Here is a 16,792-nt window from a genome sequence, read left to right as displayed (position 1 = left end):
TTACTACCAATAGAATAAATGCACATCTTTGTAATACTAACACTAATGACTCTATTGACACTTGAAATAAATGTATTGTTATTAGATTATTTATACGTCCGCCGGCACGGGTCGGGTCTAAGGGTTTAGGCCACAGTACGCTATGCTATCTCAAGGCTAGCTCGGGTTGGCGTACAGTCCACTCACGTTTTCCAAGGGTTGTAACCTTCTTCGGATGTCTGCTTCTTACACATTTACTCGATTTTGTCTGATCAGCAGTGATCAGAATCGAGGAAGTTAATTTACCTAAAATATGAACGTTTTCTTAGTATGGACATACCTATTTCGTCATCAATGCTAAAGGTATTGTTGTCTTCAATGTCTTTACTGTTTTGTTTTCCAAACATCCCAAGATATAGGATGTCTCGTGTGTACTTTTTAATTGTTATAGTATTTAAAACGTCAAATTACCTATAGAAACATAACTGCAATATTATTTTTTGAGACAATAATTTGTAGCAAATACTTAATAGGAAATAATAATTAGTCGTCAATGTACTCAAATTTCAATAAATAATATGCATGTTCAATTATAATCAGCGTCCGAGAAGTCCCGGGATTTATGGAAAGGAATGTCCACGTTTAGGAAATGAAACTATTTTTCCGGATTTAAATCGCGTATATTTGTTTTTTCAAACAAACCGACGTTTCGGGCCCTTTACAGGTCCCATGGTCACGGTTGACGTCGGTTTGTTTGAAAAAACAAATATACGCGATTTAAATCCGGAAAAATAGTTTCATTTCCTATGTGTAACAATCGCGAAAACCTAAGAACTCGAAATGTCCACGTTATTCTTTGGTTTAGCCAAATCAACCTCTCAATTCCGGTCACCGTTGATCACATATGTTGTAGATCGACAAAAAATACGATGTTGAATACAAATTTACTTGTTTTGTTTGATCATGTATCTGTAAGCCCTTTTGACACAAGTGATGTTTTCCTTCGTTGTTAAAAATATTACTACTATATATTCATAAATTTAAGTAAATCAGAAATAAATGTCAAACGTAGGCATATCGCCACGGGGATTCAAACCGTAGACATGTCAATGGAGAAGCCACCTTTCTCCCACAAAGCTAAAACAGCGACAGTATTATGTTGAATGGAAATTTAAGTTTAAACACCTTTGTTACCCAATGACGTTATATTATTATAAGGGGTGGCTTCATTCAGGGCCTATGCATCCCCTCATCACTGCGACCTTTGACTGATCTATTGTGACCACCACTAATTACAGTGCACAGTCAAGGCCGACAACATTGAAGAACTGAAGGACTGTACTGGCTCCGACAGATTTAATGTCCTCTGGTTGTGGCACGTGCTTTCCCAGTACGGAACTTCGTAAGCCTATCAGGGGGTAGCATTGGGTGAGTAGATGAACAGGAGTTTCTTCCGCCTTGTGGCAGAATCTACATTTCTACATATTTGGCATGTGCTTTTTAAGCTACAATGCCCTGTTAAGGCTCTAGTGAGGATTCTTATGCCATTCCTGTCCAAATACAGAGCTTCTCTACAATGTTTGGCACTGTAGGCAGATATCAGGGCTTTTGAATGCTCAAGACATTAACAAAAATTGTTTTAAAACTCACCCCATTACTAACTTCTGATTGTTTCGACGCGTTGCTTTCAACGCTATCCCTCGAAGGCTCTGTCTTAACCGCGGTATGAGTATTATTGTTATTGGTCACATAGACATGGTGCGTTGTAGAAGCCGGCGGGTACGGGTGCATTTGATTCTGTACATTCTGTATCGCTCCAAGTGAAGGGTACAACGGTCGCGTTGGCCGCGCGATCATATTCGTTGTCGAGTAGTTGTAAGCTGGGGCTGGAGACTGGTGGCGGACGTAAGGACTCGGCGTTGCCATTCTAGTTTGGTTGTAAGGCACTCTTCCATACATAGAGCGGTAAGGACTGGGTTCAGGCGCTCCAGGCATGGGCTGCGGGTAATACGGGTAGTTAGTACCGGGCGGAGGCATGGGGTACGACGGTCCGGGCGGGTAGGGAGTTGGCATGTATGGAGGTGGGTATTGGTAGCCGTAAGGGGGGGTATAGGGGTACCCTGGCCGTTGATTGTAGTTCTGGTTGTTCATTGTGGCAGGGGGTTGTTCTGTTGTGCTAAGAGTTAAATCTTCTGTCTGTTGACCCAACCTGGAAAGACAAACGTGCGCTAAGTTACAATGAATAACAAAACTGTCTTAATATCAAACTAATAAAATAACAAAATTTAATGGCACCAGACTTTATTGAAAAAATTAGATTATTTTATTAAAAAAAATTTTGTCTATATTTATTGATCTACGGGTAAATTATAAACATTCAAGGTAACACTATTATTATGCTTAAGCATATTAAATTATTATTTGATCATCTTTTTTTATTATTGATCTTTTCTTTTAACGATTGATGCCATTTATAACCAGTATATATTTTAATATTGATAAGTCTTGGTTGCTTGATTGCGCCCTCCATTTAGTAGGTTAGATTAGTATATGAAAAAGCAGCACGAGCAGAGCGAGCGAAGCAGGCGTGTCGCAACAACAGCCGACAAGTGCCAGAAGCCAACTTGCTTGCGTTTCCGATAACATGTTTTAGGTCAAATTATAATTAATATAATATTACTACACAAATATAATCAACATTCACTTAGTTTTAAAAATAAGTATAGTTTTAAATTTTATTTTCTCATTTGTCTTAGTTTTGAGGTGATAAAGCTATCAAAGTTAATTTATAGAAATCAAGCATTGGTTGCTTAGCTCAGAACAGATGAAAATATCGATTAATTTGATTTATTTTATGTCTCAGAAAAAAAGGATGAATCTTAAAAAAGATTTTTTATATGCTGCTTTTGCAAATTTCAAATGATCATTTAAACATGCCTATATTAAGTGCCATATAGCGCCAGCGCAAAGTGGCGTACAGCGGGTCGAAAATGGAATTTCGGGACTTAGGGCATTTTTCTACAAATAACTATTTTTTTTATATATACATCTCACTATTATGATGAATAATTGTTATTAGACATTTTTGCCTAAAACTTTGTTGCATGTCATGGTACAAAATACTTTTGTTCCATGACATGCAAACATTCTCATAAAAAAATGTTAAGCGACGATGTGACCGATAACATGCCTTTATTAGAAAACGCATAGCCTGTCTAGTCTTGAATAGCCCCAAATTGAGGTTTTTAGGAAACAAAGATTTTTTTTAATGATACAGATGACAGTAGTAGTGGTAAGTGACACGCCTGTCCATAACAGTTGCAATGCCACTCAGAGCTATAATTCACAAAGATCTGAGGGTCATTGCCACTGCGCCCTTCACCCTGAGACATAAGTTGACAAGTCATATGTGCCCGTAATTTCACTAGCACCCTTACCTTTCAAACACGTTAATCGCATCTGCCATCCTTATCATAAGTAATGTAATGGCATTTTTAACGATATTGAGTTATTGACATGTCTGGGATCAGCGAAGCAAGATTTGCAAACCTCATCTAATCGATTTTTTATTATCTAAATTAGTTTCAGTTTTATTGTTAAGTGAAATCAGTGTAATTGAAATTTTTTACCGTGACCGTTAGGTGCCAATACATCGAAAGTTCCGAAATGCGAATGTGTTATTTATGACAAGCAGGGCAGTCTTCCTTCAACGAACTCTTTCACAAGGAGCTCTACTGTTACTTAAAATTTTGAGATAAACTACAATCATCAGCGTCTTACTTCTATTACCACCTCAACTAAGATCCTCCACTTGATTGATTAGGACTTTCATCACAATCTTGAGCCCCAGTTAAGTGTTAAGCTCTGAAATGACGCGTTTGCAATGAGTCATCGTAGATGTGCTCAAGTAATATTTATTAATAAAATCTGTTGACATTAGTCATAATGTCGATCCTTGACTCGAGATGGATAGCCATACATCAATACGTAACTTTCCAATAATAATTACGTTGTGTATTTTGGGTTCCAGTTGGACTAGAACGACAGGGCGCGACTTTCGTGACAGCGACGTAGAAACGCGAGATATTGTTATTCTATACTAGTTGTGTTAACCCTCTGAGGGGCACTGCCACTGCGCCCGTCACCCTCAGACATAATTTGACAAGTTCCATGTACCTGTAATTTCACCAGCACCCTCGCCTTTTAAAACGGAGCGCAGTAATGCTCCCATTACTTATTGGCGGCAGAAATAGGTAAGGTAGCAGCATTGGCGACAAGAGACCTAAAGGTTTGTCATTAAGGTTTATTTCTGAATGTGCTAAACTTTATTGGCTGGTCAAACTAGGGAATGTATATATATTCGCTGTACTATGAATACCAGAACAATTGAATTAACTCAGAGAACACTCACCAGAACACCCAAGCCAGAATCAATTAAGAAAAGTTCATCTTCTAAATTATTACTACCTGGAATCGAACCGGGATGCAGGTCGTCAAATCAAGAGTTTATCAACATTCGGTATTTTTCCTTGACTAGCATTCAATATCACTAATAACTGTTTTTATCACTATTATCAAATGAAATAAAAGTTATCAAATGGTTTCCGAGATAAGATATCAAGTGACATGCAAAGAATACAACAAAAAGAAATGTTAAGCAACGATAATTGGTGTACATGTATCTAATCGATATGGGATACGGCCGCGCGGGGTGAGCGCGATGAGACTCGTGTCGAGTAAATGCGCCCTGATAGTTATTGTACCAAATGGTTATAAACTGCTTATCAAGTGTTAATGGGTCTATCAATAATATAATAATAATAACGCACACACTCAACATAGCTCCGCACTAGGGAAACTCTGCATCGCGGGTGCTATATGTACATATAGACAACCACAAATGACCCTACAAATATTATATTATATATACAAATATAGGCCCTACAAATATGTCTCCCGTTGCAGTACGGCATGGTAACCGTTCGGCCACGGAGGCAGTTTAAATAAATACATATCGTCTGCTCAAAGATAAAACCACATAAGTGACATTTCCACAAAAAATTTCCAAGTTATGTACTACTTGTAAGAAATTCACCATCTTTCTGTAGATAAAATTCTTATTAAGTTTATAGCTTTTTTGTTATGGAGTTCCAAGTGCAGAAACATAGTGATTTTCTTACCATAGCTATATAAATTAAAAGACTTTTTGTGGAAAATATCACTTTTGTGGTTTTACCTTTCAACAGTCGATATATGGTTATAATCCTCACCATAACAATCATATTTCGCATAGAAAACAAGTAAAAGTAATTTTTGTTTTAAATCTAGAATTGAAGCAGCTCTTCGTGCACTGGTAGGATTCTCCCAAAAGTCGAGGTTTGTGGAGAACTGTAAATATCCTAATTACTTTGGAAAGGAACATGGAACAAGGACTCAAGTGCGATGAGACCATTTAAATGTCTAATGATCGCTGTAGATAGCAAAACCGAAGCCAGGATGGTTTTCACTGAGATTCCATACATGTATCTAAGCTTTTTAGTAGCAGTAGAGAGAGCTCCTCGTCTAGGGAAGTACTGCCACCTAACCTATTTCTGCCGCCATGCGGTAATGTGAGCATTACGGTGTTCTAGTTTTGAAGGGTAAGAAATTACTGGCACATGGAACTTTTCAACTTATGTCTCAGAGTGATGGGCGCAGAGGCAGTGCACCTCAGATCTCTGCGACTTAAATCTGAATCGCAGTGCAACTGTTATGGACAGGCTTGTTGAAAAAATATCTAATTACCTTAATTCTTAACTGTAATACCGTGTAAATATATTCACAATAAATAAATAAAATGTGAAAATAGACAGAACTTCAACCATGTCTACAGTCCACCGGAAAAGCCGGAATGCCCCGATCCTTATGTCGTTGATATATCTCTATTGCTATGGTGCACGAAAGGGACCTCCACCCCACGACGTACCATTCTTTTCCTACACGCCTGGCGCGTTCTGGGCGACAATCGGCAAATTTCTTGGCAAGTATTACAGATTATGCCATCGATACGATAAGACCTCGTGCAAGAAGCGCTTTGCTTCCTCCTTGCTATTGTATACGACAAATGGATTATACCATTCCACAGCCGACATCTGTGTGTCCCGAAAACTAAAGAACAATGGCCATATTGGACTCGCAAATTTTTTAAACGCGACTGGTTGAAAATTTATATCCATATAAATATACGTTATAAAATAATATAAATTTCATTCATAAAACTTTGAAATAAATTGTAGAAAAAAAATACGAATTTCTAAAAATACCTAAGAGACATTGTAAATGTTCGTTTTTGACCATAACATGACTTACATATTGACATTATATTTTATGACTCGATTACACTTGCCTTGACATCTTCAACGTTTCACGCGTTCAATTTTTTTTAAAGTACCTAATTTAAAAAAATAGTATCTTGTATGCACCATTCTTACCTAATTAATCTAAAATTACGACAGATTTTTATTTAATTGTAGTATATCCATTTTGTACATTAAAGAATTTTTGTATTGTATTGTATTTCACAATAATTATATGCAGTAAAATGACCCGGTTGTTCAAAAAATATACTTTTTGAAAGTTTGTTTACCCGCCATTTAGTAATTTGATTGCGAACTGCTGAAAAAAACGCTCATTGAACTGAAAACATTGCAACTCACTTGTTGATATATTCCTTGAGCGAAGCATGAGGATCCTGTGGCGTTGTCTTGCTGGTGGGGCTGGAGAAGGAAATCAAATCACTGCTGACGTCACGGGTAGGACTTGCGCCAGTCGACCTTTAAACAACCAAATGTATGTTTACTATAGTCTGTCTTTTTTGAAGACGGAGTAAATGATTAATTGAGTAAAAGTGTTGCCCGCTAGCGAGCAGCTAGTGATTGCAGTCGAGGGTTGCTGTTAAGGAATAAATAGCCGAATTTGTTTCATTTGAATCATCCTCATTGTCATTGTCAGTTTTTGTAAGTTTATATACATAATTATAATGTATTTAGAACTGTTTATGAAAAATACGAAGAGGAGACATATTTTAAAGATCTGTAAATATAAGAATAAAGAAGGCAATAACGCAATTAGTAATGATTAAAACGTAACGTTCACAATTTAGTCATTTTTGGCAAAATTTTATCTTCTTTCACAATCTATCGACAAGAACCACATAACTATTTAAAATTTGAAGAAAACTGGCAACTCTACAAATGTCATTTTACTCCGTTTTCAAAAAAGACAGGCTATAGCATGTCGCAGGTGGGGTTAAGTGCAACCTTTCTAATTGCTTATTGCTAGATGTTACGGATATTAAATAAATATGTAAATATACACAAAAATACATGTCATTATTTACGTGTAGCTTTCAAAGGAGTTGAAGAACGTCAACGGGGTCACGGTCCACGGAAATGAGAAAAAGGTTACTGTATGGTCTCACCATACATACTTAAGTACAAATCTGCGCACGCGGCAACCAACTTAGGCCGCGCGCAGCTCTTTGTTTTATATAACTAATTAATCTTTAATTTTAACTCAGTACGTCACCAACTGTCCACAGAGACACTACTTAAGGAAAGATTTGCCACCTAACACTTGTAACTTATTACGAAAATATACTTTGAACTTTCAAGCAATCTTTCTCTTCGTGCTACTCTACTACTACAACTAACTTACAACTACAGTGCATGTATGGACTACACCTGGCCCATACAGTTACTAACAAGGATTAAGGTACTCCATACAAAATTGACCCTCGTCTTTGTTTACACAATATTTAAGTTGTTACATTATAACAGAATAGCGTGTGTTATGAGTACTTTACAAAGTGCCTAGAGTATTGCTAATATGTACTGTCACTGAAAAATTGAAAAAACTGTCATATTATTGCATATAATTCTTTAAATTAAATATCTCACAAATGCCAGCGTTGTATTTAGGTAGGAAAAACAAAACCAATCTGCTAAGGTACTTTGGTAATTTGCCAAAGTACAGGTCTTTTTTCCACCACAATTTCCACCGATGTTTACTTGTTGGAGCCGTGAGTATCAAATTGTTTTAAAATCTTTGATACATTAAATTCTCGTTTTTATTTATCAGATTATGTTAATACTCAACAAGATTATATTTATACACAAAGACAAATTAAGAACCTCCTCCTTTTTTTGAAGTCAGTTAAAAACTATAAAGTCATAAAAAAGTCGAGTTTTATATGTAATTCTTTATCAAGTACCAGTTCTGGATATTATGTAAACTAGTGACAGAAATGACACATTAGGTTATTTTTACTGTCCGATTTATGACAAGAGGATACAAATTAAATTTAATTTCTGTACTAATGTACGTTTGTCGAAATGAAACCATATTAACGCGCTCCCTCACCTCACCTGTAACGCAACAATCCAAGATTCGATTTTGAGCATTACATTACAATAGTGCGTCATTGACCGACGAGCATTCGCCCGTGATGTAACTTTTCAAGATTCGACTTTGTGCTGGTGAAATTACAGGCATATGAAACTTGTCAACTTATGTCTCAAGGTGACTGGCGCAGTGGCTGTGCCCCACAGATTTTTGCGATTTAAAGCTCTGAGTGGCACTGCAACTGTTATGGATAGGCGTGTCGCTTACCAAACAGTTGTTCTTTCAGGACATGTTGAATGTTTATCGTAAAGTCACGATTAGGTTCGGTTAGGTTAAGTTAGGTTTAAAAGAAAAAAAATTTTCCTCTCAAAATTACTTTCGAGGTTATGAATTTTCGACCAAACGTTATTCTGGCAAATGTCATTTCGGACTACTGGCAGGTAACCCATTTTTAAATATGACCCCGAAAGCAAAAAACGATACCACGTACAGGTGCGTTCACGTCGCTGCCACTGAGCCTGCGTCGCGAGATGCATACGGTCGCCACAAGTGGTGCGCATTGACGTTACAAATTGTATCATTACAGGTTGCATACTGTAACGCTCGAATTTGAAGTGTTACGTTACAGGCAAATGCTCTTGGTGAGGGAGCGCACTTAGATTCACCATGCAAACTGAGGTTGGTATTGCTGTTCGTGGTATTCAAATACGTCATGACAAATTTCGTTTAAAAAACCATGATCCGTAATTGCATTTGTGAAGTATAATGGCAACACCTATTGCATGACATTGACAAAAGTAAATAACTACCTGGAGGCGTCGTTGGCGGCTGGGCGTCCACGTGATGGCCTCCGCGGGGGTGGTGGCAGCGCAGGCGGCGGCCCGTCTTTCTCTTCGCGCTGACGCGTACTAACGCCTGCGCCATTATCTATCGATACCAAGATAACCAACGATATACACACATCCAATGAATATCTTTTGTTACACGAACAAATACAATAACCCATTACCTAATATACAATTCAGGCAATAAAGTGTCATCTGAATATCACAGTTTGGTCGTTGTTGATAAACACTGATTACTATTTTGTATGTCATTACTATACGACCAATTTTTATAGCACCTGATTATACGTTGATGGTAGCTGGGGAGATACATTTCGCATGCACCAAGTTAATTTTATCTGTTGATAAACTAACAAGAATCAAGCCAATCAATAATTATTTGATATATGCTACTAATTATTATAAGCATTTGAGAATTATACGTGTATAAATTAACAAAGTGACATTGAAATTAGTTGAGTAATAGTTTATTTTTGATTATGATAAAGCATTGCCTTGTTATTGTTTGTTGCCAACATCGCTTAAATATCACACTATGTCACCCTCATTGTTTGTACTGTTATGGCACACAAACATGTAACCAAAGCATAAACATTCTTTACTAATTCATTGACACTGTTCAAAATGTATAACAATGATAACATTTTTAGTAGATCGGATTTATTTTATTTATTCATTATTGCTGCAATTTGTGTAAAATTGATCTTAATAACTTTAACAGTGATAGTACATAGACCCTGTTCGGGCATTGCAATTTAACATTTGAATTTATAATAATTTGTATTACTAACAAGACATTAAGTAATACATGATTTAAAAATTAAAATAAATAGATACGAACAATTCGACATTAATTCTAGGTCATTATACTTAATTAGGAATTTTATTTTCATTTACATGGATTACATCGTAAAATACTCATTTATAATTTAAATAGATGTCTTTATCACCAAAAAATTCATTGACTGAGTAATAACATTTCAATTAGGAATTTTTTTCAGTTTAATAAAGAAAAATGTATCTTTTTGTTTATCTTTAATGCGCAGAGGTATTTGATTATATATTTTAACTGCTCTATTAGAAGGGGCTATTCCTAAATAATTCGAATCTTGGTTTCGGAAGTACCAATACGTTGTAGCGGCGAGAACTAGGTCGGAATTTAAAATCGGCTAAATTACGTCTCACAAACTTTACAACATCGAATATATACATACGTACAAGCAGGAAACGGTCAAAATTTGTTCTTTTTGAAAGATGGTTTGCAACTGTTTCTTTGGCCTATATTAACCAGAATACGCAGACACTTCTTTTGCAAGATAAATACATCATTTGCCTTCGTGCTGCGGCTCCACAGCATAACACCGTACCGCAATCATGGGTGTGCGTATACGTAGTAGGCGGTCAGCGCTGCTTTAAAGTTTTAATTAGATTTTAGAACAGCTAGTGCATATGTGAATTGCGATAGCTTTAAGTTTTTCAACGTAATATTTCCAGTTAAAGTGCGAGTCTATCGTTAGTCCTAATAGGTGAATTTTATTAACTTCTTGAAGATTTAACAGAGTTGTCACTAATTTTAGGTCAAAGGTTTCAAGTTATAAGATCAGGGCCCTGATTTTAATTCAAATCGGAATTGATACGATCGGGTAGCCCATCCGCAATATTATATGCCTCGACGACGCAACTTCCGATCGGGAGAAGCAATAAAAAACCAAGCTGTTCGTCCCCTTATCCATTTACTAACTTCACTTCTCGGGCGATTCCACAACAGTTATGGCACTAAATAAAGAAGAAACTAACCTCGATTCAGAGTTAGAAAGTAATCCAAATCCCACATAATTAAAATATTATATCACTTTTAGCAAACAAACAAGGGACAGAGTTAACAATATCATATCACTTTAAATACTGCTTATAGCATTCGTTGTAATATAATTATTCGGTATATAAATAGAGGAAACAACGAATGAAATACGATTTTATTTGCAAGCAAAACCATAAATGATAAGTGATTCGCGGTTAATCAATGACCCAAACACTCAGTGGGGTTGATGACCACGGCTTCCTCTCAAATTGATATTGTCAATGCAAACAATTTGTTAAATTACAGCGTCATTACGGCCATTGCCGGGTTTTCACTGTGATTTGAAAAAGTTATTATCAATTTGAAGCATCGTCGAGAGTGTCTCGTTGCAAAGTAAAAGCATTTTTTAAATTATGGCTCTATGTTGATGACAGTGATGAGAGAGTTTAGGATTTTCTGCAAGGATCACTTTTGTATGCCTATTAAAGGGTTTTGGCTTAGGAAATGTAGAGGCATCTCATCCATTTCTCGGGAGGCATTATTGCATCGTTGGCCCCTTAGTATGAGCTTTTTTTTTATAATATGAAGTAACGGGACACACAAGTCGTGCGCCTGATCGTAAGCTACACGCTTGTCCAAACATTTACAGTGTCACTCAGAGCTTTAAATCCCAATGATCTGAGGTGCACTGCCTCTGCGCCCATCACCCTGAGACATAAGTTGAAAAGTCCCATGTGCCAGTAATTTCTTACCCTTCAAAACCGGAACGCGATTACGTTCACATTACTGCTTGGCGGCAGAAATAGGTAAGGTGGCAATATTTCCCTGGACAAACTCTTCCACAAGGAGCTCTCTCTACTGCTACTAAAAAGCTTAAAAGCTTAGATATCTGCAGCCTCATTAGATTCGACATTGAAATAGTCTGAAACTCATCGCATTTTGTTCCTTTCCAAAGTAATTAGGATATTTACAGTTCTCCACAAACGACGATAAGTGTTTATTTAAATTGCCTCTGTTACCATGCCGGACTGCTACGGGAGAAATATTTGTATGGCCTACATTTATTTCTCTCGTGAGTTTGGATGTCAGTTGTGGTTGTATATATGTACATGTAGCACCCGCGACACAGGGTTACCCTAGTGCGAAGCTATGTTGAGTGTGTGCGTTATTATTATTACTATTATTATTGTTATATTATTGACCCATTAACACTTGATAAGCAGTTTATAACCGTTTGGTACAATAACTATCAGGGCGCATTTATTTTTTTTATTTTTTTTTATTTATTCAATTTCAAAAACATTAACTATTTTATTACATTAACGCTAGGTAAAAACTTAATGGTTTAACCACCTAGCGATGAGCTAACAAGCTCGGTACTTAAATTAGCTTACTACTTACTAAAATACAAATAATATATTACGATTAAGAGAGCTAAATACAAATAAAATGAAAAATTACATTACGACCTAAGATAGTACTTCTTTAAAATAGCTAATTCGACACGGATTTCATCGCGCTCAAGCCGCGCGGCCACCGCCGCGTTACCGCCGCGCAGCAACCGCGTGCTTCTAACTGTCATGGCAAAATACGCTCTAATTGTTTAGCTTTTACGTTTTAACTTAAATGAGCAACCTGGGCACTCGGGCGAGACTGACTTGAATTTAGTCTACGCGGCGGCCCGCGCGGTTGTATTATTCAGAGGAATTTAAATGTTGTTGCCTAGTAAAGAGAATTCAGATCGGCCATTCATATACATGAAGGCGTGGTAACTGCCGCCGCCGCGGCGGACGCGTGTAAACTTTCGCCTCCTGTAACTGGGCGCTTATGTTTATCATTAACCCATTTATACGTCCCACAGCTAGGAACGGGTCTCCTCTCAGGCGAGGGTTTATATATACCATAGTCCACCACGTTGGTCCAACGTGGGTTGGGAAAATCACACATTTTCTGAGGGTTGTAAACCTTCTTCGACGTACAGGATTCATCACGAAGTTCATGTAAATTTATATTAAATTCCAACAAACTCCAGAGGTGCGAGCCCGAATTCGAGCCCGCGGCCTCTGCTTGCGAGGTGGTAGATCAAACTATATGACTACGACGTCTTATTTTTATAGTCCCATAAATATGAACATAAGCAATATGGCTATTATTATTTGGTATTAAGGTTCATTACTATACAACAAGACCGTTATGTGTACAGATCTATTAAGGTCACAGCAAGTCCATATTGGCTTAATTTGTTCCAAGAAATCAACCTGATTAAAGTGATGGTGAATGTTTTTTAATACATTTCGTATATAGACCTTAAATAATAATAAATAAATAAATAAATAAATAAATAAATAAATAACGCACACACTCAACATAGCCCCGCACTAGGGAAACCCTGTGTCGCGGGTGCCATGGACACACATATAGACTACCACAAATTACACCCAAACTCACGAGAGAAATAAATGTAGGCCATACAAACATTTCTCCCGGCCCGGGAATCGAACCTGGGACCTCTGCGTGGCAGTCCGGCATGGTAACCGTTCGGTCACGGAGGCAGTTAAATGTACATAATTTGTTTCCTGTGTTCACATATGAACTCATGTGTGAAAGTTTACAGCATATTTAAACTACACCGCAAAAGCCTAGCCTAGCCTAGGTGTTAGCTTTTAGATTTCGCGCTGTCCACCTTCCCTTTAATAAGTTTTATCATCTAATAAAAAGAGTGGTCTCCGTTGTGTGTCAATTTTGTAACAAACTCGAAGGTATGCTACATTTGACGGAATGTGGCATATTATGCGACTATAAGAAGCCAATTTCTATTAGGGAATATTTGGCAGGTCGGGGAGCTAAATGTTATGTTGGGTGACCCCAGTGGCGGATTTGCCCCAAGGCCCAGTAGGCCCGGGCCTAAGGCGGCCAGATTTTAGGGGCGCCCAATCGTGACAAAAAATTCATTAACTCAAAGTACCTAAATATTTTAAAGGCTGACGCACATAATGGCGGACCGCACTGCAACGGATAACAATGATCTTCCTAAATCACTTTCGTACTTTTTGTGTATATTTATTTAAAGATACACCATCAACTTAACACAAAACAGTCTTAGAAATAAATATACAAGGTGCCAAGTCCCTACAGGTGTATACAGCACTAAACATTTAGAGTAAGTCAATGAGATACAAAAAATAATCTAAAATAATAATAACAATAATAAAAAAAAACAATTAAAAATGTAAAATTACAGCAATAATTTGATTTAAGTTAGAAACAATTGCTTGCACATGCGAATAAGTTGTTTAGTGTTCCCTACATAAAAGATGTCTATGTCACTGTTGCTGGTCACAGTCAAGTCATTATATGACTGCATGAGTCTGTTCAAGGTGGCATACCTTCCGAGATTAGTTCGGCCACTAGATAAAACAAATGATTTGGCGATGGGGAAGCTAGGCACTCTACGAGGAGCGTTTAACTTGATGAGGGCCTCACCAGTGCCTCATCAACTTATACAGTATAAACTATAGATATGTTACATATCTATAATGTAATGTATAATCACTACATCACTACGTCTGTCTGATCGCGATAAACTCAAAAACTACTGAACGGATGGCATCACTGCAAATCCACCACTGGGTGACCCGTTGACGAAAAGGGCTAAAATTCTGTGCTCCTATGTGAGGTCTTGCCTCTCACCACGAGGCGACACGATAGAGTAAAATAATCCACAGGGATTGACGTCACAAGGCCGATATTGACACCCAACACTTACTAAAAAGACACTTAAAAAATATTTCAGCTAGTGATTACTCATGTAAATGATAGGAAACAACTTTAGCCAACAAATAATTTCATATTTACAACAACTACTTTAGACCTTATAACAGTGTTTTTAGCAATAGAGCTCATTATGAAAGAGTCCAGTCCAGGGAAGTACTGCCACTTTATCTGTTTCTGCCGCCAAGCGAGCGTTACCGCGTTCCGGTTTCGAAGGGAGGGGTACTGGCGAAATTACAGGCACATGGGACTTGTCAACTTATGTCTTAGGGTGTCGGGTGCACAACTCGTTCGTCCTGTCATTTAGTGTAATAATAAAATATATATTTCTTACAAATGGTAATATAATATTTGTAAGGAATCTAATTATTTTAATGGTAATATTTTTTATTAATACTACATATTTATTGTTATGTATATAATTATTAATTATTCAGCTTATTATTCTAAGAATCCAGGATTATTGGTTTTACAAGCGGGTCATGCTACCCAAGATACTCATCTTCAACCAATGATCATGCCAGCACATTTGGAATAGCTAGTTAGGCATATATAAGGGCTGTTAGAGAAGCAGTATTATCAGTGGCAGATTTGCCAGCCAGATTTTAGGGGCGGCCAGTCATGACAAAAGTTCAATGATAACAAGAAATAACTCAAAGTGCCTAAATATTTTAAAGGCTCATGCACATTATGGCGGGTTGCACTGCACCGCATCTTGTAACAATAATCTTCCTAAATCACTTTACAATACAGATACGTTACATATCTATGGCCTGGGGCCTAGGGCAGCCAAGACTGCAAATACACCACTGAGTATCATTAATCAGAACAGACTGACAGTAGTGCAGTTAGGGGAAGTTACAATTTGTGCACCAGAGTTTCTTTGAGAAGTAAGTGTAAAGAAATTAACATTCTTACACAAGTGTCATAGTACATTTGTGAAAATGTAATTTATGTCAAGAATAGCAATTTTTTTCAAGAAACATAGTGACAGATATAACATTAATACCTTCACAAAGTCACAAATTCATTTAGGGGGCAATGGAGACACTTCTATAACAGAGGTTTAAAACATCTTTTTCCAGATTCTATCCCTCATCCTACAAATTTTTATAGTATTCTTTCTCCCTTTAAACCTCCTCTACTATTTATTCTATTTAAACATATTGCATAAAATAACATATGTCTATAACATTTATTATGTACCCAGCAAGTTTTAATGTTTTGCTTACAAAGTAGTTAGTCTAATAAACTCGTGTTTTGTCTATATGGTCTATATGGCCATAGGATGATACAACCGATCATCGTCGCTTGACCGCACTCCTAGCAATCTTGACATAAACCGTGTATCTTACGATCGACAGAAGCCAAAATAGCCAAAAAAAAATAGTAAACTTTCAACCAAAGGTTATACAGCTTCTGCATATGTGCAAAGAGCAACCCTAGAGTTTCTTGCTCATTCTTCTCAGGGGAATCTGCCTTACGAATAAGCAGTACAGTTTAATCAATATGACAATGCCAAGTGTAATTTCTTTATCTATGAAATAAAGACCATCTGAGTTTGACTGAATGGAACTACACAATAATTCAGATTCAAAAGTATGAATAGCAACAGGATACAATGCCAATTCACAAACACGCCGAGATTCATAGGAACAATAATTAGGTATCTAATTATTGTGGAATTTCAACAGCAGACCTTGGTGGGATCATCATATCTGACGTTAGGTAAACAAAGTTACGTCAATTACCTGAATTTGCTATCTTCTGCCTGCGGAACTGCTCCAGAGCAAGGCTTTCCAAACTGAGAGCCTGAGCCTTCTCCAAGTCCGCTTGAAACTGCAGATCGTAGTCCGACATTATCAGTCATTTCTCGCTAATCATCTGCAAGTCAGAAAATGAGCGTGGGAAATAATAACTACGATACAAAAACTTCGGCAAACAGAACGTCAAAGTAAAAACAAGACAAAATAACCGCTACAGTAACAAATCTTACCCAACGGTATGTTAATAT

General features: G+C 37.1%; 1 protein-coding gene across 5 annotated transcripts in view; it reads right to left on the bottom strand.

Moving 5' to 3' along the window:
• LOC113225693 (phosphatidylinositol 4-phosphate 3-kinase C2 domain-containing subunit alpha) overlaps positions 1 to 16,792 on the bottom strand; it is a 73,087-nt gene extending 56,295 nt beyond the window's left edge. For 4 of the 5 annotated variants that reach the window (XM_026458075.1, XM_026458079.1, XM_026458080.1 and 1 more), the window contains exons 1-5: positions 16,775 to 16,792; positions 16,530 to 16,662; positions 9,171 to 9,288; positions 6,675 to 6,791; positions 1,630 to 2,188 (exon numbers count right to left, since the gene is read on the bottom strand). In XM_026458075.1, coding sequence (XP_026313860.1) covers positions 1,630 to 2,188; positions 6,675 to 6,791; positions 9,171 to 9,288; positions 16,530 to 16,638 — 903 coding nt within the window. In that variant the 5' untranslated portion in view covers positions 16,639 to 16,662; positions 16,775 to 16,792. The remainder of the gene's footprint in view (positions 1 to 1,629; positions 2,189 to 6,674; positions 6,792 to 9,170; positions 9,289 to 16,529; positions 16,663 to 16,774) is intronic. The other variant, XM_026458076.1, reaches the window with a different exon arrangement.

This window comes from Hyposmocoma kahamanoa, unplaced genomic scaffold (genome assembly GCF_003589595.1).
Source record: "Hyposmocoma kahamanoa isolate Upper Pololo Valley unplaced genomic scaffold, ASM358959v1 169, whole genome shotgun sequence".
Lineage (NCBI taxonomy): Eukaryota > Metazoa > Arthropoda > Insecta > Lepidoptera > Cosmopterigidae > Hyposmocoma > Hyposmocoma kahamanoa.
This window is presented reverse-complemented; position numbering and strand designations above follow the sequence as displayed.